This window comes from Anopheles gambiae, chromosome 3, assembly GCF_943734735.2.
Source record: "Anopheles gambiae chromosome 3, idAnoGambNW_F1_1, whole genome shotgun sequence".
Lineage (NCBI taxonomy): Eukaryota > Metazoa > Arthropoda > Insecta > Diptera > Culicidae > Anopheles > Anopheles gambiae.
This window is the reverse complement of record NC_064602.1, coordinates 82,982,632-83,009,902: the sequence shown is the minus strand read 5'-3', so window position 1 is coordinate 83,009,902 and position 27,271 is coordinate 82,982,632. Positions and strand designations below refer to the sequence as shown.

The following is a 27,271-nucleotide window of genomic DNA, read 5'->3' as shown; positions in this document are numbered from 1 at the left end:
CCAAAAAAAAAAGAAAAAAATGCTTTTGTATAAGCCGTGTCCTCGTCCTACTCATGAAACTAATTATCTCAAACCGGGTGCCCCTTTCGATACAGGAGTTTTCCATAAACAATCCAGTAAATTATCGACCATACCGTTCAAGGACCTTCGGATACGTCGATCTGTACGGCAACATTTCCAATTAATTGAATCATCCAAACACACACACACTCGATAAAACCTTCACATGGAAGTAACCACACTTGAGCACGTATCGTCCAATCCGCTCTCGATGTGTGTTGTGTGTTGTGGTTCGGTAGGTAAATACTATCCTGCAGATACGAGTACGCTTTCCTACGCTAGTGGCCCGTATCGGTAGGAGTTTGTTACACAAAAAGTTAATTAACGTCCCAGACGGGGCTCGGATCATTCCTTCCACAGCACAATCTACAAGCAATCCTCACGGGTACCAGTGGGATAATATCTTCACAATAAGACTTTCTCTCTTAGATCGCCTAGAAATAGAAACACGTATCTTTTCAAACCTCAGGACTTAGCAGCCTGTAGCGATTTCAAGTAAAATAAAATCTAACCTCTCATATTTCTTATTTCTTCTTCATCTCTACTCCGCAGGTGAACCCACCGATGATCAACCCTTCGTGTCGAAAGGAGATAAAATCGATACAAATCTGTACCTTTACTCGGTAAGCACTGTTCCTTTGGTGTACGGAATTATACTAATGTACTCTCCTCACAGCGGGATGTTTGGGGAGCAAGTTTTTTTTTCTCACACTCCCACACTCCACCTACCAGGTCACACCAAAACGGAGACATCAACGTCAAACCTATCAGCGTGTCCAAAACGTTTGCCACCGTCATCATCGTCGGCCGCTTAACGATGTATTCAAACTTTTTAGCACCCGAACGGCCAAATTGGCTTCCCTTTTTTTTTTTTTGTTTGGCCGTTGCCCGAAAGCCACTTGACTGTCGGGGTGTGGCGGCAGTATCTCCCAACCGGCCGGCTTCGATGTTTGGCTTTCCGTCGCTCCCTTGGATACGACAGGCAGTAATTACTACCGAACCGAGCGAGCTCCGACCGGCACAGACCTGAAACCATTTATCATGCCTTTAACCTAAGAAGCCTGGTAGAAAAGCAACCACTGTGAGCGGTACCACGAGTTCCTTCCCATGGGCGATGCGAACCCCACCGGTGCGCACGCGACGACACTATCCACAAGCTGCAACATTACACGAGTTAATAGGGTTCATAAAATATTAAAAACGATGTCAAAGATGGCGCCAGTGTCAGCCTCCATTTAGCTGGGTACGGTCGGGTATCACTTCGCTTACACCTTTACCGTGCGCCATGCTACTACAGCTTTACGGCTTCTTGTGGATAAACAGAACCGGCTTGGCGGTAGTTTCGCGTTCGCGTCGACTTGCACTATTTGAATTAAATGAAAACAAAAAATATATACATAAACACACTCCCCGTTAAAGATTAATATACCAAACGGTTGACTTTACTCCCGTTTTCCCGTTTTCACACAGGATGACATTCAGGAACGTCCCCATGTCACCACGCTCATTTCGTCCCTGGCAAACTACTCGAATACGATCGCACCGGCACCGACGGATCCCGATGCCAAACCAGCACCTGCCGCCGCCCGCATGGGTAAGTAATGATCGCAAGGGAATTCTTGAACCATGCGAGTAGGAGTGATTTCACACAAACAGGAAACAAGACGCCACAGACTGTCCTCGGTGTATCGGTGGGGATGAATTATAGATGCCCGTTTCTCATCTAGTTCCCGCTTCCGCTGTATTAAAGTAAAACACCTAATCCGGATAAACCATATCAATAAAGCCCAAATGGGTGGACACTGACGGGGAGGTTTTCGCATGCCCTATTCCATGCTACTAACTTGGGTTCGAAACTTCAAGAATAAGGCACCTCCTGTAGACTAAACTAAATAGTAGATAATGATCAGTGAGGACCTGTCAAAACTGATAGAGAGGATCTGGCAGATCGCTTTCTGGTGTATTAAATTTAGATTAAAGCCACATTATTAACAGTTCTTAGTTAACTAATTTTGGACTTTGAAAAGGACAGACAAACTCAATGTGCTTAGTACATTTAATGCTCTTGTTTTACTAATCGTTTTTTTCTTTACGTCTATTTACTTCTCTTTCTTTCTCTCGTTTCCACCATCCTTCTTTCTCTTTCTCTCTCTCTCTCTTTCTCTCTCTCTCTCTCTCTCTCTCTCTCTCTCTCTCTGTTTCTCTTTTCTACCAAATAATCCCCCCAAATTACGCACGGATTTCCTTTGCTCTTCGGTGGTGCTGTGGTACTGTCACTCTGCGCCTAACCCTACAATCAACGATGGATAAAACACCGAACTTCCGACCCAACTTCCGTACCATTTGCCCCGAAACCACACACCGTACACAGGCACACTCATCGGTGTCTACCTGCCGTGCATACAGAACATTTTCGGTGTCATTTTATTCATCCGTTTAACCTGGGTTGTCGGTACGGCTGGAGCCATATTCGGGTTTTTAATCGTATTATGCTGTTGCTGTGTGGTATGTTTCCGTGTCGTCTACCTATTATGATCTTGCTTGTTAAATAATCGCGCCCATCCGCCGCATTTGCTCGCTGTGTGTTTTGTGACTGTCTTCCGGTAGCACTCATCGCATCATCGCATCTGCATCCGTTCGCTGCTGACTCGATTATGAGTCTACTGCTCGTGTCATCCCGTCATCCTGTGTTCATTAGCTCATTTTAGTCATTTGCTTTTTGTCGCTCATTTATTCGTTCAAACTTCCTCGTTGAGTTGATCACATCGTCAACTTCCCCCTTGTTTATAGCTGCTCGTGGAAGGATTTATCTCTACCTTCTTTTATTGACAACACTCAGCACGATTGAACAACTTTACTTTACTGTCACAACCGTAAAACTCGCACGGAACGCCTGTTCCTATTCCTGTTCCGTAAAACGTGCGCAGCGACAAGCCACACATTGATTTACAACACTCGTCTTTATGGTGCAACTTCTCGCTGGTTGGGCGAGGTTCCCGTAGCCCCTCGAGAGGATATAACTTCTCGTACATTAAGCAATTTCAATCACCTACACGCACACATGCAACAACGGTTCTCTCGCTGCAGTTAAATCCCAAACCGTCACATCATTGAAATGCAAAACACGCCATTCGGACCAGCTCAACATCGAACTAGGTTAATTTATTCTCCACGCTACCGTAAATCGAACAGAGGCAAAGCCCCACACACACACACACACACTCACGCACACATACACAGCACACATACACACACTGTTAAATTTATCGCGGCTTTCAAGCTCTCGGGAGCAGAGCTCCCCGGGAAGTGATGCTGAATAAAATCGCAAAATTGTTCCCAGCTGCCTTTAGAACATGCTCGCTTTCTGAAGCTGCAGACAAGTATATGCGCGCGTGTGTGTGTGTTTGTATATATGTGAGAGAGTAAGGGAGAGAGGGTTAAGGATAATAACAAAAAAAAACGAACTATAAACTGGGTCATATCTAGGGAGGAACGAAACTTCATGTTTTATGTATGGGTTTAATCAAACATTCATTTGCATACGATCTGAGGCGCTGTACACGGAATGGCTATCGGCCGATCCGATATTTGCGCGAGCCCAAAAGTCCTAAGGATGGGGGATCTTTGCGCAGCACTAGTGGCCTGTTGAATTGGCCGCGCTACAGTTTGCGTACAGCACACAACACACACCCGGTTTCCCGGTCAATGTTAATGAACACCATCCATTTAAATCAGTAAAGCCTATCCAATCTCGGCAGCAATCCGGTGCAGCAAAAACGGAGCAATCCGGGAGCATCCTGAATCCACGCATCCCGGTGCACTATTAATTCGTAGAAATTTAATCGCGAAAACGTACAGCCATTTTGTATCCCACCGGGGCTACACCATCGGGTTCGGTTTGATTATTTTTCCAATGACGCCGTCCAAAGCGGACCAAACACAGCGCACGCTGGTCGCCATAATGATTTGTGAAATTTTGCCCGTAAGGTGCCTAATGAGGTTATAGAGCAGTGGCAGGCAGTAGTGCGTCTAACGAAGTGTCGAGTTTGCTGTCCTGGTTTTGTGCAACCGTGCACAAAAGCCACAAAATGTCGGTGGGATTGCCTTGGGGAAGGATGAAACGGACGAGCTGTGAGCAGCTGTTTTGTACCACCCATCGTTATCGGCGAGAGGGACTGTAATTCGGACACAGTCTAATCTAATTAATGTCATACAGTTCATGGACAAAATATCGGTACCGATCCCGGAAGAGCTTAGCAAATAACCTGAACTACGAGGTTCGGGCGCTCGGGCGCAAATGAACCGAATGTGGACGTAAATGAGGACAACCTCTTGAAACGTGAGCGTAAGGAAAACCCGTTGCGGATGGAGCTGGTCTTAACCCACAGACCTTCAGCTCTGGGCGGCTCCTGCAGGGGGAAAAGACGTGAAGAAAGACAAAAAAACCCCAAGCGAACTACGCCTGAACGAATCGAATTAATCTCATTCCCTTTCTGATTGAGGACTATCAATCAAAGGCAATCAATGCGTCCGCCTTGGACGGTTGCCGGTGGCCTTGCACACGACACCCAGGTCGCTCTCATTATGAATTTCTGCTTGCTCAGGATGGCTCGAAGGCTTGCGAACGCGACTACGCATCATTAAGAGGAGCGAGTAACCGTCCCAAGGACGTCCCTGTTTTCTTTTCCACCGGTTCGGCACGCACACACACACAAACTCTCTTTGCTAATAGATGCAAGCAAGCAGCGGTGAAAACGGTCGATTAAAGATCGACATGGTCCGCGGACGAAGGAATAGCATAGCATTTCGCTGCTCAAATCAGTGCCTTTTGCTTCACGCACGAGGCAAATCCTAACGCACTAGTTGGCTTCTGGCTGCTTGTGAACGGAAAGCCGAGCGGATAAATTAACGATAATTAATTATTGTGTTCACATCAGTGGGTAGGCCTAAATTATGGCATTGGTTAGGGATTAGTTCTATGAATTACTGGCTTTGATTATGGCCTTAGTTCTATGCATTTCGGGCTTTTGCCATTACCGTTCTACGAAAGAAGTAGAATGCTTTTCATTAAAGAGTTGGTAAACATTAAAAGCCAGACTAATAAAGTTCTGCAGAATGACTTCTTTGCTCGCATCTTTCGTTGAATAAGTTTATAGATATTTGATGCCTTCATTAGATGAACTTTAACACCTTGTAAACTTATCTAAAATTTGACCGATTTTTTTTATATTACGAAAGTATTAGCACAAAATTATCAAACTGCTATTGAGACAGCTATTATCGAACTGCTATTGCATGATTATAGCCTAGAGTTAATCCTGGTCACGGCACCAACAACGGCGCGCCAGTTAATCAATCATGGGTTCAATCATTGGTTAATTTAATATCAAAAATGGCCATGTATGGCTTTGGATGCGTTAGTAAATGAAACAAAAACGATCAGTCTGTTGTCTATAGCCCGATCAAAATAATGAACCAAACACGCTTTGTGAGAATGTAACATCCTAAACTGATCACAAGTACAGTGCCTCTAATGAGCAAATACTCCAACCTTGACTGCATCATTATGTCATATGCTGTTAGGCAAAATCAATTGAATGTAAGCCTTCTTGGAACCATTCATATTTCCCTGTTTCGTTGGAACAATCACAATCTAGACACACACACACACACATACACGTACACGCATTACATTGGAGTGTCCCTAACGATTCCAGCAAAAGCAACCCAATAACACGGGGAATCCCCAGTGTAAGTATCTCGGCTGACTTGTTCCAACCATCTGCGGGCGATGTAATCCTATTACACATCATTTGCTAATCTAGAGCACAAGGCAGCATCATCAGTTTCGGCAGTACCGGCTCGTGGGACAACGTTTGTTCTTTTTTGTTCAACCGAGGAAAGAGAAATTCGTCCCACCCGCCACACATGCTGCCGAGTTCGGCACACGCTACTCGTCTCTTCGGCTTGTGAATTTAATTTACTTCGTTACCGAAGAACATTTTTCCAATACCGAGAGCACAGGCATCGATGTTACAGGCCAAAGCGTAGAAGAATGCTACCCACTTGCTTGGTTTCGTGAGCTCATTTAGCAGGGCGGATATTTTTCAGAACTCGAGAATCGTTATTTATCTGCCCGGCTGTTTCGTTGCTATTGTCTAGAGCATATACGCCGGCCTACAGCAGCTGTTTGATGATGCGAGGACAAAAGGACAATCGCGGTCCATCAAGCGAAACGATGTGAAAACGCGCTAGAAATTCCTTCCCAAACCACTCCATTCTGAGGTAAAGGACATTACTTTCTATTAAGCTTCGTCTAGCGGCGTGTTCCTTCCATAGAAGACCAGTCGATATGCTTTGCGATCGCTGTGTCGTGAATGGGTGTCAGCTTTCGTGCCATCGTGCGAGCACGTACCAGAAGAAATAAATAAAGAGCCATAAATAAAATGCAACCCCTTCAACACAACGGCACTTCCGACTGTGAGGGTTTTGGGGTAGTCTTGACACAATACCTTGAGGACACTCATAAATTTGAGATGAGGTGGAATGTCCAGCTGCTGCTGCTGGACCTTCTAAATGACCTGCTGCATACTTTCATAAAAGCTTCAGTTTGATAGGCGGAGATATCTGAAGTCTGCTCAAGTTCTTTGTTAGGCAATTTCTGCACGAACAATCCGAATGGGCATGAGCAGTTAAAGGGCTCTTCATTGTGCGCCGGAATTTGCCTTCGATTGACTTAGAAGATAGCTTGTTTTGAATTTCAAGCCCGTTAACCCTTTAACGATTTCTTGGAACTTAACTTTATACTGTACTCTGGGAACAAGTCCTTTTCTACGGAATTAGTTATACTGAAGTGTCATCGTGTGTGGATGCTAACTTAATTCTCCACTTCAGGAAGGTCAACGCATACACGTAGCCCTTTTATCTCATTAGTTCATTTCATCGTCTAACCTTTTCCTCACCACCACTCCCCCACAATCAGTTCCAATTATTAGTATCAGCATCATCATCATCATCAACAACAGCATCTTCCTTAGAATCGGCATCATCTTCACCACATCATCTCTCGCATGCCTGCCATAGTAGTACTGCTCGCTTTCAGTTTAAAGTTTTCGCACACTGAAAAACTTACGCCCGAAACTATGCTAATCATGTTGTGCCTTTCCCTCCCGAAAATGGCCTCTTTTTCTTCTTCGCAAACCCACCAACCTTACCACTGATCCGCGGATGGGGACGACGCTCGAAAATACAGACGATGTTGACTGCCATCTCCATGTCGGCTATCGCCACGAACGGGGTGGTACCGGCGGGCGGCAGCTATTTCATGATATCGAGGTAAGTTTACGCCAAAACCATTCACCCACTTGGACCAGCGCCAACAGGGCGCGACTCCGAAACGGCCAAGCAGGGCAGTTAGACCCTGCACGCAGGCGGAGGTTGCGGCTCCAGCTGCTCCGATAAGAAGCAAACTTTTGCTCTGTAAAACGCCCCAAAACTGTCAAACGAACCAACTTTTGCCCGAACCAAAACCCCCGATACAGTCGAAAAAGGTCCCAACGTGCTGGAGAGCTGCGGCGGTGATTCTTGGATTTCGAATGCTCTTTTCTGCCATTTCTAGACAAACGATATCTTGATTAATATAGCACAAGCCATTCCGTTCCTTTTTGGGGTGAAATAGGATGCTAATGTACACAAACGACAACAACCAGGAAGTTCACAAGTCAATTAACTTTACCACATTTCCCAGAGGACGGAGACAGTAGCGCTCTACGTAGGATGCGGTACTGCTTTCATAAATCCTTCCTGGGTAGCCTATCTAGCATCTTGGAATAACGTCTCGTGGCAACCATTGTGACCTGTTTTTCTTTTTTGCCTAAAATCTGTCTCAAAACCGATTAGTAGCTGCTTCCTAGGAGCCATCATTTCGCCCAACACAATGACCCCAAAGGAAATACCTTAAATTATACTCTACGACAAGCCTAGGTCCCGGAAACGAAAGGCCAAATCATGAGCTTTTTCTCACACATACACTCGCTCGCTTGCTCCCTTTTCCGTCAAAGGCTCTTCTCAAATGGGTCCTAAGAATGTCTTCATTTCCTGCCTGACACGGCGAAATAAAAATTTCCATCCCCTTCGATTCTTCTGAAGATCGCCACGAATTGGAGTTTTTGGTGAAAACCGCCCGGACCCATCATACCGGGCGGACGGAAAGACGGTTAACCTTCAATTGACTCGGCAGGAGGGAGATGTCCGAGTTCTCTGAAAACGAGTTGGTCGAGTGTTACAACAGCAAAAATAACCACCCAGCAAGCAAACGGGGGTAGGGAGGAAACATAAATAACACGCTACATAAAATATGCTACAACGGTTGTCATAGTGATGTCAAAGATGTCTTTCTTTCCTGACATCAACCTAACAGCGCGATGGTCAGTTATTGGAGCTCAATTTTCTGAGAATTTTCATGAATGTTTTTTAAGCTTTTTGAAACGACCAGATGTTTTGAGTAACGAAAAGGCGTCACGTGTATGGGAACATACGAAACTTGACACTTTTTTCGTTTATTGCACGTGATCAAGATATGGATATGAAAGAATTAGCTTTTGAACATCCATTGGATTTACTAAATAACGCCCATACATGACAAATACTTTAGTACTTGCCATCTTCGTGTTGATGATTGAAAAAAAATCATAGAAGTTGTTCTTCTATTTTGAAAAATGTTTTTTAAAAGAAACAATCAAATTCAATACAACTAGTGATACAACAACTGATAAAAGAACCACATCTGATGCAACGAAGCTGCTCTCGATCTTTTCCTACCTCTTTGCACTGTGGAACATTCAGTACTATTCGTGCCTGCTTCTTTACCAGCATCGCCAGCACACACACACACACTGCAAGCAACTTTTATGCTTGTCCTGTGAACAAAAGTTGGTACCAAAGTTCGCGTCAAAGTTTACTAATCAATTCTTTTCCGTTCTCTTTCCTTCTGCCTTCAATATGGAACGACCTCGACGACGACGACAACGATGTACGTCTTGCGTTCGGCGCGTAACGCAGATCGCTGGGGCCCGAGTTTGGTGGCGCTGTCGGGATGTTGTTCTACACGGGAACAACTTTAGCAGCCGCCATGTACATAGTCGGTGCGGTAGAGATCGTACTGGTAAGTAGGCAGTCCGGTTTTATGCATTTTCCTTACACACCTCCCGTTTCTCGTCGCCCAAACTCAAGCTACAAGCATTCGTAATTTCCGTCGCTGAACTTTTACCACCGAAAGAAACCAAAAAAAAAAAATAACACCCCAACACGACAAGAAAACAAGGCCAAAAACGAGCGCAAACGTGGTGGAACTTTTCTTTGTTCATCATAATTTGGACGTTTATATTGGAACTTGTTTGCCCGCGACCATCATTGCCTCCCGGTATCGCTAAATGAATCCGGTTGTTTTTGTGCTGTGCAAACAGGCCGCCAAACCGTATCGGTCGTACGTATAACGATGAACAACCGTCATAACTGGCGTTTGCAATTAGTTCGCATGTTTTATGATATGGCCACAACAACAGGTGCACGACGGCAGCTTCTGGGGAGTGAAAGAAAAGTTCGCTGTACATCAAATCGCAAGTGGACAAGGTAGAGCAATGGTACGCAAATTGGAAACCTGAGTTGGACAAATGCTGAATGATATTATAGGTTTAATTATGTTGATTGCTAGTATGTACAATCTAGGACCAAAACGGAGGTTAAGCTAATATTCCTACAATATAATGTGTTTCCAATGTTCGGAGCAACGAACGTTGAAATTCTTGGCATTTTTCAGAAATAATCTCATGTTGGATGTAACCGCATATTGGCGTGTCTTGACGATCCTCACAAAGGTCTCAAATCCTCTACATATACTTCTGTAAGCATAAACAACGCCTTTAAAGACTGCACTAGTATTGAAAGTCTATTTTTCTGTTGGAGCTGTACTGAAACTCCTCGATCCAAGATAGAATAAATTTCAATCAGATCTGCCGATACCTGCCCGCGCTGAAAACATTTTCTTCCACACAAAAGTTGATTGTTTCGCCCACCTACCCGAACACCATCTTCACGATATACGCTTACCCAGTACGGTAAGCGAACCCATATTCCAAAGCAAAACAGAAACCGTAATCTTGCCATCTTCAGCACACCCATAAAGTCACATCTCAATACCCACAGTTGCCACCGGCGGCAAGAAGAGCTCGATTGCACAGGAAAGCTACCACTACTGGCTGACTTATATACGCTCCTGTGTCGACTTCACACTATTCCGTGTGTTTGCTGAGCTGCTGCTGCTGCTGCTGCTACTGCTACAAGCCACCGTGCCGTCGTTGTTTTCCTGAGCGATTTTTCCCCGGACCAGGCCCGCAATGTTGCAGGAAGATTTTGCCAGCCATTGTAAGCGCCACGTCTATCTTTCACTTTCACGCCGAGCGCCCCGACCTGGCACATAACTGCCTTCCGGCTGTTGGAAGTGCTCTCATACATCACTCCAGCCTGCAATGCAAACACATACACGCACGCAATCTCTAGCCTTCGCGTTAGGCATCGCGAAGGTGTTGCAGCCGGTACTGAACGAATGGGCATCCTTGCAACAGTGATCCCCGGTGGCGAATCTTTTACGTTTTGCCACTTTTAATTAAAATCTCTCCCGGAACCCAAACTGTTTTGTTTCGCAATTCCGTGTGTGTGTGTCTTGTGTGTGTGTCTTGTGTGAGTTTAAGCGTGCTCAAACGGACGTGGCTAGGCTTGGATGGGAGTTGCAGCTTGCAAAACCAGAAACCCAAAGCTTACATCCGACCGCGAAAGTATGTGCAAAGGAAGAGAGCAACAAGACTCACAGAGTCGGGGTGCTTTCGATCTGCTCGCCAACGACTGGTACAGAAAAACGAGCTGAACAAAGCTTAGTCGGGTGCATTGTATTGGGACGGTGCTTCGGGCGTTACACACGAAGAATGCCAACCAGACGTGGTGCAAGAAACAAATCAATGTCTGGTGATTGAGTTGCCCCTGTCAATTGGATGGCAATTGTAAAGGAACTTTAAGATGTTGGCGAGAGCCGAGTTGGAGCCTTTAGGAAATTCGTAAATTAAAGAACTTGAGTATTTGTCTCCATTTCAAGCATTTTCGTTTCTTTGAGATTCCTTATATATTCTACAGGAATTCCAGATCAATTCCAAAAGCAACACATTTTCAGAACGCAAAACAATCGTATCATTAAACGACCAGCATGTACTTGTAGATTATGATCTACATATTGTTATTACTTGGATGAGAGTTGTTGAAGGGCAATACCAAGCGTGAGTCAGTAGCAAAAGTAACTAAATCCTGCACGGCTATTGCGAGATCCTCATTTCCACTGTATGTCTTTATACGTACGTATATAGAAGTAACCATAGCACACACACAGACATTATAAGGGACGTCTTCTTCTACGTCCAGTTTATGCTCAACGACCACAATCTAATCGCCACCAGTATTTCTCCCCGTGCATAATTTCGCACGACTCTCCCGGGACAGCAGCACGGCTTCTCGCTCTTTTGCTCCAATCGTCGACCTACGGCAAGGTTAAGACATTAACCCGCAGGCACATCACGAAACACGGACCAGCACACTAACTACGCACCAAACAACTCCCTGCCAAAATCCGGTGCCTGACGGGAATATTTAATTGAATTAGGAACTAAACATCAGAACGTGTTCAACAAGCCGAAAATGCTCGCCCAAACCCTCCCGAGCGCTAACCAACTCCAACCAATTTCGCTGATGCCGCGTTTGACGGGTCCCAGCAGAATCGAACGAAAGAAAGCATGGTGCCATGCCTATCGGTATCGATCGACGGCGGGTTGAGGTGGGTTTTATCAATGCCCCTTCCGAGTACACGCACACACTGGCGCCTCGGGAGAGCATTGAAGCGTGCCGATTCCGAATTCCGAACAATAGTTGACAGCTTTCGGAGTTTCGGCAGAAGCAGGCATGAAAAAACTGGGATGTGTCCTTATTTAGGTGCGGGCCAGCATGCCCACCCACCCACCGCATTCTGCCGTTTAATCATACTCGATTGGTTTCGAAAATTTGATCCAGCGAAATATCGATTGAGCTAAGGAAGAGCAAGCAGGCAAAAAACAAGCCAGTTCTGCCCGGGCAAACAGCATACGTGTGTGTGTGTGTGTGAGAGAGAGAGAGAGAGAGAGGGAGCGAGAGAGTAAGAAAGAGGGCATGTCTCAAATCAATGTCTCAAGTGTCGCATCATCAAGTACACCTTCCTCGACGGTGAAGGCGTGGGATGTTGCTTGCCATTCTTCACTGCATGTGTTGTGCGAAAAGTTTCAAATCTTAAATCAATCGATACGTCCTATTGCAGAATGTTGGGGACGTTTGGCTTTGCTTCTTTTTGAATCAGCAAATGCGTCGTGTAGAGTTTCTGCAGAGTATTGTCTTCTAGGTGAAGTGTTGTAGAATTTCAACACTTTGAAAGTTAATCCAAACAGCCAAGGACTTATTGTATGTACCACTTCAACGTTATGATTGGTTATGAATGCTTATTATCTCTTGCATCTTCCAAATTGTTCCATCTTACCTAGCCTAATTTGTGGTAGCCGCCTTTATTGGGACACATCTTACAATTCCGAACGCGTTCAACTAATTACGCCACCACCAAACGATCCTTCGCGTTGCTTCTACACATTTTGTCTTCGCTCGAGACGTTGCAACTGACTCGCGTACAAGGACGTACATACCTCGCCGGTGCGGTGTAACACGAGACAATCATTTTTAATTAACCCTACGTCGTCATTTACACAAAGCACAAATCTCGGCCTCCACCTGACGCTCCGCCCAGCATTCCTGGAACGTGCGGTGGTGCGGTTACGGTGCGGTGCGCCTAATTAAAAGTTATCTCTCGTCGGTTGTGCTCCTGTCCCGGTGACAAAAGGAACGCGGCTGTTGTCGGCACCAAAAGGCACTTGACCGTGAAAGGTACTCGAGATAAATTAAAACGCTACTAAACGTTGGCACGTGGAGCTTACTGTGAGAAAAAAAAAGAAAGCTTCAATGGGAAGTTTGTTTTTTACTCACATCGTCCAGATTGGTATCGGGTTTCGGCGTCCCCCTGAAGTATGTTAACTTGTGTGAAGCTTTATTTCGGGTGACATTAACACGCACAGACACTTCTCTCTGTATCTATTAGAGGAAGAAAAAACACCAACAAATGGGGCTCGCTAGTGCTCGCCATGTTTTCCAATGTGGCTAAGTAACCATTTATCTTAAAGTCTGCCCTCCATCCAACGCATTCACCGGCGCTTCACAAACAAAAAACCAGACCCCATCGTTCATCAGCCTATCGTTGTTGAGAGTGTCGTCTTAATTGAATTCCATCGGTCGCCACTGTCCTTTTTTTGTTTTGTTTTCGGTCGCCCTGCGTTTTGGATGGATGGGAAAGTTCTAATGATATTTATTCAATTATCCCCGGTCCGGTGGTTTTTAGCCGATGGTTTGAATTTACCCCCCGCCCCAGCTGACGGATCTAATTTTGGAAACGTTTTTCATAAACATCTTGCTGACGGGGTGCAATTGAATGAAAAGGTGGTGTTTTATCGTGTTATGATGCGAAAAGCACACTTGAAAGCTATCAAAATAATAATCCAGCTGAAGTTTCGTGTTGAAATCATGTTGACGCTTTCCAGTCAATTAGTATATGAGTTGTTGTTAAGTAGGTTTTTTGTGAATTGATGTCCTCGAGGTATTTACGTTTCATGCAGCTATTTGCCTACGTTTGTCTACATTAGTCCAAATTTGCGGTGCAGCTTGCATAACTTCCGGCGCTTCAATCATCCTTTGATAAATAATTGCCAAAATCGAATAAAAATCTCAACTAACACCGTTTTTGAGACCAAGTACACAATGTTAGGGTGCTTTTGAACATTGCTCAACTATAAGTAAACATATGCCGCTCAATCCATATGCTGATGCCTTTCTGAACAATTGCAATTGCAACTAAATATTTGCTTTCTCCAAATATTGACGTCTCCATATATTACCCGGGGTTCGTTTCTTTGGTGTTCATTTGGTTGCAATCAAACTGTTTGGATCTTCGTTGGAATTCATTTTGTACTATTTAATAGTCAATTATTTATTTTGAAGTTATTGGAATACATTATTGGCAAATAAATTCTATTTATTTTTGTAAATGAAGGAACCAACAAAAGTCTAGACTCCTTACAGCAAGTGGATCAACTTAAAGGGTTCATTTTAGTGTTGGGAAAAAGAGAACAATTAGGTGTGCTGTGCGCACGCGCACGCACATCTCAGTGTGCGGTGCACATTTCGCACTGTGCGCGCACACTCCGCACTGTGCGCGCACTCCGCACTGTGCGCGCACTCCGCACTGTGCGCGCACTCCGCACTGTGCGCGCACTCCGCACTTTTCGCACAGTGCGAGCACACTTCGCACATTGCGCGCACTTTTCGCACACTCTGCACAGTGCGAGCACAGTCCGGACTTTTCGCACACTTCGCACAGTGCGAGCACAGTCCGGACTTTTCGCACACTTCGCACAGTGCGAGCACACTCCGCACTTTTCGCACACTTCGCACAGTGCAAGCTTCACTTGCTACACTTTGCACTGTGCGAGCACACTTCGTACCATGGTGGTACGTACACAAAGACCACGACCACACGACCAGTGTCAGCTTTTTCTCTTAGAGTTCATTTACTCAGCGATCGGGGTCGTCTAACAGTGAATGAACTTGGCGGACACCTGACCTCTTCAAGCCCAACCCCCTCCCCCCCACTCCGCCCGCCCATCCACGATGGCTATTATTGGTCCCAACAGAAATCATGTGTAGATTCATGCAAATATTGGAAACTCCATCGATTTGACATACACCTGTTTCGAATCCTTTAAAGGGTATAGACAATATTTTTTCAATCTAAGAGCCCCCTTCTACGCTGTACTTCATTCCTCGCTCTTCTTTTCCACCCTTTTACGCATGGCAAAAGCGCAGAACGCTGAAACACGCGCGCACTGCTGAAATCAATACAATTTAATCATCGTTGGCCCAAGGCATTGGGTAGAGCGAGAAACAACATAATTCTTTGCAAGTGTGGATGGCCGGTGCACGAGCACACCGAAACCGCGCAAAGACATTTGCTGCGAGAATCGAATGCACAGAACGCTGCGCTTGACCACCATCGAAAACCCGTAACACAAACACAAGGATACAACACACTCAGACAAAAATTTAAAGGCCCCGAAACACAATATCAACACAGCGGTCCGTAGCCGACGAAATTATCAGGAAAAATCGGCTGACATCAAGCACGCGTTTCTTTAAAACAACTTAGAACTGTGAAGGTCGTAGGTAAACGACGCTCCAGTGGGTTGAGGTTTCTCTTGAATTTGGCTGAGATGAAACGTGTCTGTGCTTGTACTCGGAGCCACCGCTTTGCGATTGTGCAATAAAACAGACAGCTGGTTTCACGCGAAAACTGTTATTCGCGTCGCAGGCTTGCGATAGCAGCGCATGTTTTGATGCAAAAATTACAATTTTCACTCGGAGCCCTAGTCAAATTTTGTGATTAACTGAAGAGAAGGGGACATGGGACAGCGCGAGAGGGGGGGGGGGGGCGATGGGCATGTGTGTGGTATGAATGTGTGCAAGCGATTTATGGACCTTTGATTCGCCCCGACTTGAACTCGTTGCACCAACGGATCAGAGTCGCTAATGCTAACTGATGCTAATGCTTAAAGGCGGTTTGTTAAAATATGCTCAGTACTACACCACCTGACTTCCTGTAACATGGTACGAAGTGTGCTCGCACAGTACAAAGTGAAGCACTGCACGAAATTTGCGAAACATGCTTGCACTGTGCGAAGTGTGCGAAAAGTCCGGACTGTGCTCGCACTGTGCGAAGTGTGCGAAAAGTCCGGACTGTGCTTGCACTGTGCGTAAAGTAAGCGCACTGTGCGGAGTGTGCTCGCACAGTATGAAGTGTACTCACACTGTGCGAAAAGTGGGCGCACAGTGCGGAGTGTGCGAAAAAGGCCCGCACTGTGCGAAGTGTGCGAAAAGTGCGGAGTGCGCACGCACTGCGCGAAAAGTGCGCGCACCGTGCGGAGTGTGCTCGCACTGTGCGAAAAGTGCGAAGTGCGCGCACTGTGCGAAGTGTGCTCGCACAGTACAAAGTGTGCTGTGCAGTGCGCACAATGAGGTGTGCTGTGCGCACAGGGCGCACTCGCGCACAATGCCCAACACTAGTTCATTTGTTTAGTTACAATAGAACGAATTTCAGATAGTTATCAATATTTCAGCAAGACAACAAATGTTTACTTATAGTTGAACAATGTTCAAAAGCACCATAACATTATTTATTTGGGCTCGAAAACTGGTGTATGTTAGTCTATTTTTTCATAGATATCAAGGTAACTGATCTTATTGAATTATTGAAGAGCTTTCGTCCTATGATCCTATGTCCTAGTATGGCCGTTGTTATCATTTAAAGTTTATATGCCCGTTAAAGTGTAGTAGTAAGTTATTTTAAACATACTCCAAATTTAAGAGCTCGTTTTACTAGCTCATCCATTTCCTATAATTGGAACCAAAAAATGTAATTGTTTACCAGTTGAGACTAAAAAAAGAGTTTGAGCCCAATCAACGAACGATTCCTATACGGAAGCGTGTGTGTGTGTTGCGTGCCGTACTGTAGTAATCGAATAATCGAATCGCCTCTTCTGCCCAAGTATAATGACATTAATGTGCGTAATAATAGCCAATTTCGACCGGGTTGTAGCGGTGGTTCGTTTCCACGGTCGGCTGAGCGTTCCGGAGATTCCAAGCATCGAGTGCCGGAAGTGTGGCCTCTTGAGCTTTGCCGCTTTTTTTTTGCACACCGCTCTAGGTAAGGTTGGGCACACATACACACACACACACACACACATGTTTGAAACGAAAAGAAACGAGCGAGATCCCACGTCTATTTATATCACCGACACCGAGCACTGTTTCTTCACTGCTATCACTTGCAGGCGGCATTCGTTACGCGAACCACGAAAAAAAAAAGAACGAGCTACAAAACCGTTTTACCGAATATTTCCACACCCATATCGGAATCGAATCAATATTCATGTATTCCAAAATTCATTGTCACACCGGATCGGTCCGTTTCACCCGGTGCACGCGCTGTCACAATTTATCCAATTGGCAGGTCTATCAGCGGCAGCGCACGTTGGGCTCGCCATGCTGCACCATCCCTCTCGTTCCGGTCCCGGTGTGTCAAATTGGACATTTTACAAGGTGTGCTTGCGGTATGTGCCGTGTCTGTTCTGTGCTGGCCGCGTGTCGATTATTTCTGACACACCGTTTAACAATCTGTTTGAAGGTTTTTTTTTGTTGTTGGTCGTTTTTTGCGCTATACCCACCTCAAAACCATGTGTATCGCTTCACAACACTTTGATCTCACGGTTGCACTGTAGCCCGTGTATCCTCGGTGTGGTGTCGTTTTTAGTCCTTTTGTGTGGGCTGAAAATGGAAGATACGACGCTCGCTGTGTCGGCGATGTGAAATGCAAATGGGAAACGCACACTGTTACTGTCACAGTGGTAACTGTCCTGTCGAACCCGAGTCCTGTACAGCGCTCGTTTATTGGCTGTGGTTTTGTACTTTATTGCGACCGGCCACCTCGTGCAAAGTTGTTCAAAACCCCGACCCGCCTTAGGCGACCGTCTCATCGTTCCCCGGATGACATTGAGCGTCCTTCGAGTGAGCGTTTTTGCCACATGCTAACCCAATCCCCGGGCCAATCGCCCGGTGGTATGCTGGGCAACCTTATCCGGTTGAGAATTTCCCCGGGACTCTCGTATCCCTCGCGCACAAGATGGGCTGCTTTTACCCGAGTAAAAAAAAGGGAAAGTCCAACGCCTTTCCGTAACGCCAGCCCAGCTCAACCGTAACGAGCCCGGGGCTAACAGCTCTCTGGGTCACTGTCCCAGGACGTCGTTCTGTCGCTCGCTTTCCACTGTCCTTGCTTGATTTCTCAAAAACGGGTTCTTGTTGGACGGGTCACCGATGCGGGATGGGATGAGAATCAGGTGGAATTAAATTACATTTGAAATTGCCCAAACGCAAAAACGGGGAACCGCCCCAATCCATGATTGGAGGAAACCCGGTTTCCCAATGTGTCGTGCCGAGTGGCTGGGGTCGGATCCGCTTAACAAGGGCTGGCCCCACAATGCGGGAAGAATTGTTCGAAATTAATCCAAAATGCCCGTGTGCATAAGAGGAAAGGCACGGGAGACTGTTTTGGCCAGCGCGAGCAGAGCAAAAATCAACATCATACTCCCTTTCGATTTGTGAAGCAAGAAGAAAAAAAGCAGCTTCACGAAATAAACACGATACAGACATGCTCATCTAATTTAGATTGCCCCTGTGTGTGCCTGCGAGAAACAGCCGAACGAACGAACCGAGCCTGTCTGTTGCCGGTTGCTGTCCGAAGCACGGCAAACAAATCAACAGCCCCAGCGAAGAAGCTTCCAATAGCTGTCCAAAGCAATATAAAACGTCCACGCCCGGATGTGATATTAGGAGAGCATTAGAACAGAAGCATCCAAACAGCAGGCAGTGCACAAGCGTAACCAGTGTCTGGAGGAGTATTTACTTTTCAGAGTGCTTGAGCTTTCGAAATTAATTAGCATGTCTGCTAAAGTCCATTCCTAAAGGCAGAGCGAACTGGGGCACTGGGTACTTATTAAACTATGGTGTAGTACCAGGCAGTGTGGACTGAGCTGTTCAAACATATTAAATAATTGCGCAATGCGATGCAACAACGCATGTTTGCTGTTTTTGAAAGCAGGGCTATTAAATTTTTATTTTTAATAATAAATTCTATTTTGATGAAAGCTATTAGTTAGCCATTTGGCCCAAAAAGCCAAAAAACACTGGTTTGTCCTCGATCAGACGTACTATTCTTTTCCAGGGTCTATGCACGGATGTCGCTAAGAGGTCGTGTTGATTCTGTTATTGCAAGATGAAATTCAGATGTTTTTCCACAGCCGTCAAATGTTGTATTTGGATCACAATAATGTTTCGGATTATCCACATGATCTTCAACACGTCTCAAGCTATATTAAGTTTCACAGTTCTTTGTGGTGTGCTTAAAATCATGTGTATGTTCTGAAAATTGATTTTGTTGCATTTGACAGCTGTCGAAAAACATCTTGAAGGTGGTGAATAATGATGAGCAGTAGTGTTGTGCACTTTGGAGGGCACCCACGATTCTGATCCAACTCCGGCTATTGTTAAACTGATTCCAACTCAGGCAAAAGCGGAATCACTAATTCCGCCCGGAGTCGAACTCGTCCGGAGTCGTTCGAGGTCGGAGTCGTCCGGAGTCGGAGTCATTTAGAGTCGTCCTGACTCGATTGGAGTCGACCAGAATCGATAAGTTGCGCGTGCACTTCGTATACAGGCCTATGTTTCGATGTTTTGAGAACCGATAATGGACGTCTCCGGACGACTTCAGACGACTACGGACGACTCCGACTCCGAACAATTCCGAAGGAGTCTTAGTTCCGAAATTATCCGAGTCTGATTGGAGTCGATTCCGGATTTTTGCGAAGCACATTCTTTGTGCACATACGAAACTGTCTTGGAAACCCCTCTATCTTCGCAACACAAGATACTACGATACTGACGGCAGACTATGAGTAAACATTTAAGCTTGACGGCCTGTAGCAATTTTCTCTTTGAAATGACTACTGTATGACGGATAAAATTTAAAAATGTAGTAGTCCATATGTCAAACAACCAAGTAAAACATAAAACGAAAACTGAACAAAATGCATTCAAACATTTGAGCTCCAAATTAGAGTCAACTGAAAGCTAATTTATTAAAAAAAATCTAGTTGTTCTTTATTGCCATAGCACTAAGTGTCTTGTGCATTGAGCATATTTGCATGATATTTTCTTTAAATAAACCCCTAATTTCGCAATGAGTAAAATCAATGCAAACAGAATTGAATGTTAATAACAGCAATCCAGCAAAAATCCAACGCCTTTCAACAAGCGTCTTAATAAGCTGCTGATTTTTCACAAAGTTGAGCTTTAATTTAAATTTAAATTGGATGCTTTTGTTGACAGCCCCGAAAGGCTTTGGGGGAGGCAAAAACCAAACGAGTTGATACATACCGATGAGTAATGAACCACTCAGCAAAGCATTAACCCCCTAGCCACACAATTTCCAAACTCTCCCACCCGGTGCGCTTTGTCTTACTTTAAGTTGACAAAGAATTTGCCGCTCGCTACAAAACGGCTCGCACCGAGCGGGCACGAATCGCTCCCTGCCAAGCAAGCAACATTTTCCACCCGTCCTCACGCTCCAACCGGGCAGCGGCCCCACATGAGCGCCGTTCATGAGTGCCGTGGTTAGCCGTGGTGTGCCGCTCGACAATTTCCCCCCTGTCAACTTAACAAATCATCGCTTCCCAGTTCGCCAGTGCCGCCAACGATGAATTATTGCAAAAAAAAACCGTGCGCCCACCGCTTCCGAGTGCGCTGTTTTCGTGGAAAAGCGGTAAGAGAGCCTGCCGGGGAAAGAAAAATCTTCATCCCACCTTCATCCCTGACAGGCCGTTTTCCCCTGTCGGACCGGGTGTGGCAGACGCGATGATTTTCATCCTTCCGAACATTAACTGTGCAATGCAAAAGGCTTCTCTACCCTTGCCGCCGCCGACGCCCGAAAAGAAAAAGTGAGCAAAGACGGCCCCGGTCGACCCCTGAAAGTTAATCCGATTACCGACGGAAATCTTAACTGTTTCGCACAAGTGAGCTCCTTCCTTTCCAGCGCACCCAAACACCCGACCGGAAAGGGCGGGGAAGGCGCACAATGGTGGTGGGTGGAGGTAGCGAGAGGTAAAGAAGCGAGAAAAGCCCCCGGTTTTTCGATCTTGCTGCAATACTGAACTGTTTTTGCTTGGCAGTGCGTTTGTTTCTTTTTGTATGTGTTGTTGTCTTCCGTTCATACCTTCCCGTGAACGAGGGTGTGTGTGTGTGCTCATGTCACTCCACAATGTGTGAAGAAAAACAATCTTTTCGCCCTCAAATGAGCGGCAGATTAATAAATCATTTTCCGATTACTTACATATTCTGTTCCCTTCCTTCTTTTTTTGTTTTGTGCTATTTTTGTGTGCTTCTCTTTCCCTCCACACTAATTTCAAACACTCCAGGGAGGGAAGGAAAACGTTTTTCCCGTTTAATGGAGAGCCAATCAGAAAATCGAAATCTCTCCATGTTGTACTTAAACGCACGAAAGCGCGCCCGAAACGCACATTACAATATGATTCCGATCGGTTTCTCGGTAATGAGCTTTCTGTTCGCTAAAGCTCGCGGCAGGGGTTCCCTCGCCTGCTTTAACATTGCTCCTTGATTTTGCTTCAATATTTGATTGCACACTGTCACTTTTTGCTTTCAGACAACGTAGCAAAAAACAGTCATTTCCCCACTCCACAGTAGCCGTCTCATCCTGTTTCTCTGCTTTTTGCCTGAAAAAACGGTAAACGAGGCTCGTATTGCGAAAATTGCGTATTAGATAATAATTCGCCCCGAAGTGAACCGGTCTAAAAGAAAGAAAATGGATCTTGGCGGCAAAAGCAAGCACACACACACACACACACACAACCCAATACGGACGCATCGGGAGTCAACGAGGAGAAAAATTAGTCGACATCATTAACCGCCGTACGCTGTACGGCTGTTCTGCCGGGTGACAGTGACATCCTCCACAGACTGCACGACCCATTTCGCTACTTCATCGGAGTATAAAATTACATTTCACATTTTGGAAATGATGGCAGTTTTCGGTTGTTTCTTCATTCCTCTCCTGCAAGGACAGTATCTTTTCCCCCGTGCCCCGAGACACAGTTTCGCACGAAACGATACCTAATAAGCATTAGTCCCGGGTGGCCCAATCGGAACAACGGCGTGGGTTCGCGGTTTTTATGCGAAACCGGTGGTTTCGGCAACTGTTATTAAAATTTAACTTTGCCACTGTCGAAACAATTGGTGTGCTTTTGGTACTCTCTAAGCCATGCAGCGGTGTAACAACTCGGTGGGCAATCCGACCACGTTTGTGCAGGACCTTTTTTCACCCTAACGGCAGGTTAATAGAGTGTGAGGTATTTAGAGCTTTTCCGTAAAGATTCTTTTTTTTTCAACCGTCCCAAAAGAATTCCTTTTTGCTTTTCATTGCTTTTTTCTTCCTTTTTGGTATTCCACCTCATCACTATCCCACAGGTTCTTGAAACCGCTTTGCAAAAAGGTTGGATGAACAAAAAAAAAACACCCCGTCTCAACAGGATTCCGCACACAGTGTCGAGTGTTTTCTTTTTGATGTAGCCGATAAAATGTGCTGCGGCTTTTTTCCGTTTTCCCTTGCGCACACGGTCTGTTCCTTTCCAGCTTCAAAGTTTTTCACCCTCGCAACGAAACCCGTTTCGGACAAGAATTTTGATGAGCTCATAAAGGACGGAACGACTTCAAAACCTTTTCGGTATTCACATTTACGCATCCACGAGCTAACCGGGCAATCGTTCGTAGCCGGGCACGCTGGAGTGCCTTTTTGACCGACGGCCGCACACTCCTCTACATTCGAGGTACATGGCCCTTTGCCCTTTTGTGTGTGCCAAATTCCCTTCCGTTTGTGCCCTGTTTGACACTTCAACGGAATTGGACGGAATTGGAGAGGGCGGAGGAAGACGCTTGAGGGCTGAAGATGATTGCAAACCCGACACCCGTTGCGCAGGGAAGTAGTAAAGGAACCAGTAGGGAATTGCGCCAGCTTACCGTTTACGCAGCCACACTGTCAAACGTTTGACAAAGGTTAACCGCAACTGACAAAAGCCGCTCCAGTGCCGTGCCAGGCGGGCGGGCGCAATTCGTACCTTTCAAACAGTGGTTGAGCGTGTTGATTGGTGGTTTAACTGCCCTTTCTGTTCAATGTCCAGTTATAATTGTCTAGAGAAATGACATTTTAGAAGAAAACAGCAGAAAACCCCTGCAGCAATAAAGCTTTTGATGTGATTGCGCCTAAATGTAGGCAATGTTTTTTTTAATAAGCTTCAAATGCGGGACCCACTACATTCATGCATAGAAATAAAGTTGACAGAACAGAATAAGTCGCTTAACAATTGAAAACATGTCTACAGTTTTCAATCAAGCTACCTTTCATCGATTTCGACGTAATTACCACTGCAGCACAATTCCTCTCGATCGATTAGCCCATTAGCTTCTCTAGCACGTTGGCATAGCTATCATCATCGGCAGCCCACCGCCTCCAACTTGCTCCGCAACAACAAATGACTTTTCATCATCATCATCCTTTATTTCCACTGCACCGGCTGCGTGATTGATTCCACATGTTTCTCTCGCCTGCGAAACAAGGCTGCGGTCTATAATTAAGATTGATTCATTTCCATCCGCACGACGAAACGGGTGCGCAACCACCTTCAACGAGCAACACTAATCTTTCTCTCGCTATCCCGCTCCGTTTCTAATGTTTTTAACATACTCCCTACTTTGCTCTTCTTTTCTTCCACCCAACAGACATACATGGCACCCTGGCTCTCGATATTCGGCGACTTCACCAAGGACGCATCGGCAATGTACAACAACTTCCGCGTCTACGGTACCGGTCTGCTGTGCGTGATGGGTAAGTTGCTGCCGCTGCCAAATCATAAATCGATCGACGAATGCTCTGAAGCATCATGCCACCATGATGCTGGTTTCTGTTTTCTGTATGTATAGAGCGAGCGAGCGAGCTTAGCTATGCTTTTCAACGAGCGAAACGAAAGCGAAAAAAAAACAAACTCCGATCCCCACTCACCAACAAAAGACCGAGGACACATTAAAACGTCAATGCAAGTGGAATCAATGCGCTACTGCACCCGGTAGCTCCTGCAGCGCAGTCTCGCGTGTACATTTGTTGAATCCTATTGGAAACCCTCCAAGCCGTTAATCATTCGCCGCTCGCCGTCCGCCGTCCACCTGAACTCGGTTTCAGGCTACGATTCCCCGTCCTTGAAACGAACACGCGGCGTAACGGTTCAGCCATGAAATAACTTTACCACACCACGCACCCAAAAACCTGACTGCCACCGATAAATCACGTCCAATTCGTCCAATTTGTTCTACAGTGCTGCTGCACATGCACATACCGATCTGCCGGTTCGCGGTTTAGAATTTGCTAGCTTCACTTCGCTCAATCGCTTTCTGATTGGCTTTCTGTTCATTTGCAATTTCGCTCCACCCCCCCTGTATCATGTGCGCTCTGTGTGTGCGCGGCTGTCACATAATGCACGTGATTGTAATTTCCCTCCGCATCTTCTCTTTTCACCCATTCCCCTGCACAGGTCTGATCGTGTACGTTGGTGTAAAGTTCGTGAACAAATTCGCCACGGTAGCGCTGGCCTGTGTCATCTTCTCGATCATCGCTGTCTACGCTGGCATTTTCGATAACATCGATGGAAACGATAAGCTATTGTGAGTATCGTGGGGGATGGATCGCCCAGTTCGTCAATGCTACCTGGGACAAGTAATTTGGGAACAGGCTATAGTGGGAAATTGCCAACGGTCCTTTCGGTTTTGTGCGCTGGCTTTGTTCCATTTTGATACCTCCTGGGGGGGCTTTGTGGTTTTATGCCCACCACACGGTCATGTTTAACACTTACCAGCCACATTTAGACATGTACACCTCAGTGACGGTTTGTGGCTCACGATGTTTCCTTTTTTGTTCCCCTTTCCCCCCCCCCCCCCCCCCCAAAACCCCTTCCCCCCTTGCAGCATGTGCGTGCTAGGAAAGCGATTGCTGAAGGACGTTGCCGTCGCCAACTGCTCGAAGGATGAGGGCGGTGTACTGTGGAACTACTTCTGCGCCTCCGGCGAATGTGATCCCTACTTCAAAGGTGCGTACGTACGTGGTTTTTACACTGCCGCGCGTCCCTGCTCTCCATTACCATTGCCTCTTACCAGTGCTCCTACCATGCTACACATTTCACAGAGCAAAACGTTACGCTGGTGCGCGGCATCAAGGGACTGAAGAGTGGTGTCTTCTTCGACAACTTGTTCCCATCTTTCCTGCAGGTGAGTGCAAACTACACTTCAAAACTATCGATGCGATGCGAGCTGGCTTCCCCTTCCCCAGTGCCGGATGGATGTGCAGCAGTCCGTGGTGTAACACTTACGAGCTCTGGGCACTGAGCTCTCGGGCTGAAAGATCAAAGACTGTGTGATGGTGATTGATTTTACCAACGCTGCACGCTTACGTGGCTTGTGTCTCTTTTGCAGGAAGGGCAGTACATTGCGTACGGTATGGATCCGGAGCACATCGAACCATTGGACCGTCCGAGCTACAACCAGGTGTACGCTGACCTTTCGACTGCCTTCACGATTCTGATCGGTATCTTCTTCCCGTCGGTAACTGGTAAGTACCGGTGACAGTGCTGAACTTGATTGGCTACCTTTTTGGCGTTACGAAATCTACACAATCCGTATCTTTTGCTTTTCAATTTAAACCACTTCATTGATTCAATTCTTTCGTGCTTCAAGAATAGCATTTTTATTGATAGATTTTGTCTTGGTTTGATTGACAAAATTCTGCATTTCAACGAATATTTCAATTATTGGATCTATTAATCGTGGAGAATCTTATAACAATTTCGTTGAAAAGGATTTAATAACAGCAGCTTCTGAATATGAAAACGACAAAATGCTTCAAATTTATAGAAAAATATATGCTAAGCTCATATATATATATATATATATAAAGAAAAAAAGTAACATCACCTGAAACTCCAAAGAAAATCTGGAAAAAATGTTCAATGCAGATACTCAATGCTAAAAATAATCCGCAACAATATTTATTTCCTTATAATTTGGAGATCCCAAAGTTTCGAACACATGGGCTCGATTTAGATTTAATTGTGGATTTATTTATCCAAGGTTATTTGTGTTAATTTATGGCAATTCTACTGTATTCAATGTGTTTTTTTTTTAAATTGTAAAACATACCAATGATATTGAACTGGTTTGAAAGGTCACACTGACCACGATGGAGACGCCTGGTACTTTGTAGGAATAACGATGGTACAATATTCGAAGCAAGTATTACAATAGTGTACAGCGTGAGCTGCTTTGTTCTCAATTTAGCATTGAAGATTTAGTCTCATTACAAAATATGCAATCAATCATATTCTTTTTTGTATGTGTCTTTTGATGTACTTAGTACCATAGTGGCTGAAGCCTAACCGCAGACTCTGTAATCAACGCAAACAAAATAATCGTGTACCAGAATTCAATCGTGTATTGAATATATTTTATTCCGTATATGTATGCCGTATGCCTTTATTTAGGCTAGTTGATTTATCAATCATAATGTTATAGGTACATACACTTTTTTTTCTTTAAACAATTCAAAATGTGCAAAAATCATCTCTTATCTTTTTTTAAATTTTGAACTTCAAAAGCTTACTACTCTAAAACTGACCCACAAATACGCTGCCAACTATATCATACAGAATTTTAAAGTGTAACTCTTCCCCGTGCATCTCGCACAAATGCGGTATGAAATTCACCGAGCACTAAACCCCGAGACCAAAAAACAATACAAGCAGCACCAGCTACTAGCCAAAAAATACTGCTGACTTGCACCGTCATGCTCATCGCTAATCGTGCTATCGCTGATCCGGCTTCCGAAAGTGGCGTAGTACGGCGAAGCTAGGTAGCTTAATGTCACGAAATCCACGATAGCTCTTCACAGCTGCCAGAATGCTTGACGGTGATTTTTTTGGTTCGTTCAGTCAGCATGCCCCACAGCTGCCTCATTGGCTTCATCTCGAGAGAATATATAGAAAAAAAAAATCCCCCAAACGGGTAGAACATCTACCAGCTATTGTCCCACGGCACAACCATAACCAATTCTGATAAGCCACTTGAAACAAGGCGGACATTTTAGACGGAAAACTAGGGTGGAGCAAACACAAGCTCCCGCTAACATCGTCAGCGCTATGGGCACGGATGAGATGAGCTGCGACAGCTACGATGCAATAACCGTACCAAGGGCCAGGGATAATTGCAAAAGTCGTTACCGTGTTGTGGCCCGTGAGGGCTAGCGCAGCCATCTCCTCCTCCCCCCGAAAAG

General features: G+C 45.5%; 1 protein-coding gene across 8 annotated transcripts in view; it reads left to right on the top strand.

The window, feature by feature from the left end:
- The window catches only part of LOC1278350 (solute carrier family 12 member 4), a 157,105-nt gene that overhangs the window by 109,917 nt on the left and 19,917 nt on the right, over positions 1-27,271 (top strand). For all 8 annotated transcript variants that reach the window (XM_061653678.1, XM_061653677.1, XM_061653676.1 and 5 more), the window contains 10 exons: positions 613-683; positions 1,531-1,654; positions 2,432-2,565; positions 7,313-7,395; positions 9,121-9,223; positions 23,680-23,785; positions 24,486-24,615; positions 24,916-25,037; positions 25,133-25,215; positions 25,420-25,555. In XM_061653678.1, coding sequence (XP_061509662.1) covers positions 613-683; positions 1,531-1,654; positions 2,432-2,565; positions 7,313-7,395; positions 9,121-9,223; positions 23,680-23,785; positions 24,486-24,615; positions 24,916-25,037; positions 25,133-25,215; positions 25,420-25,555 — 1,092 coding nt within the window. The remainder of the gene's footprint in view (positions 1-612; positions 684-1,530; positions 1,655-2,431; positions 2,566-7,312; positions 7,396-9,120; positions 9,224-23,679; positions 23,786-24,485; positions 24,616-24,915; positions 25,038-25,132; positions 25,216-25,419; positions 25,556-27,271) is intronic.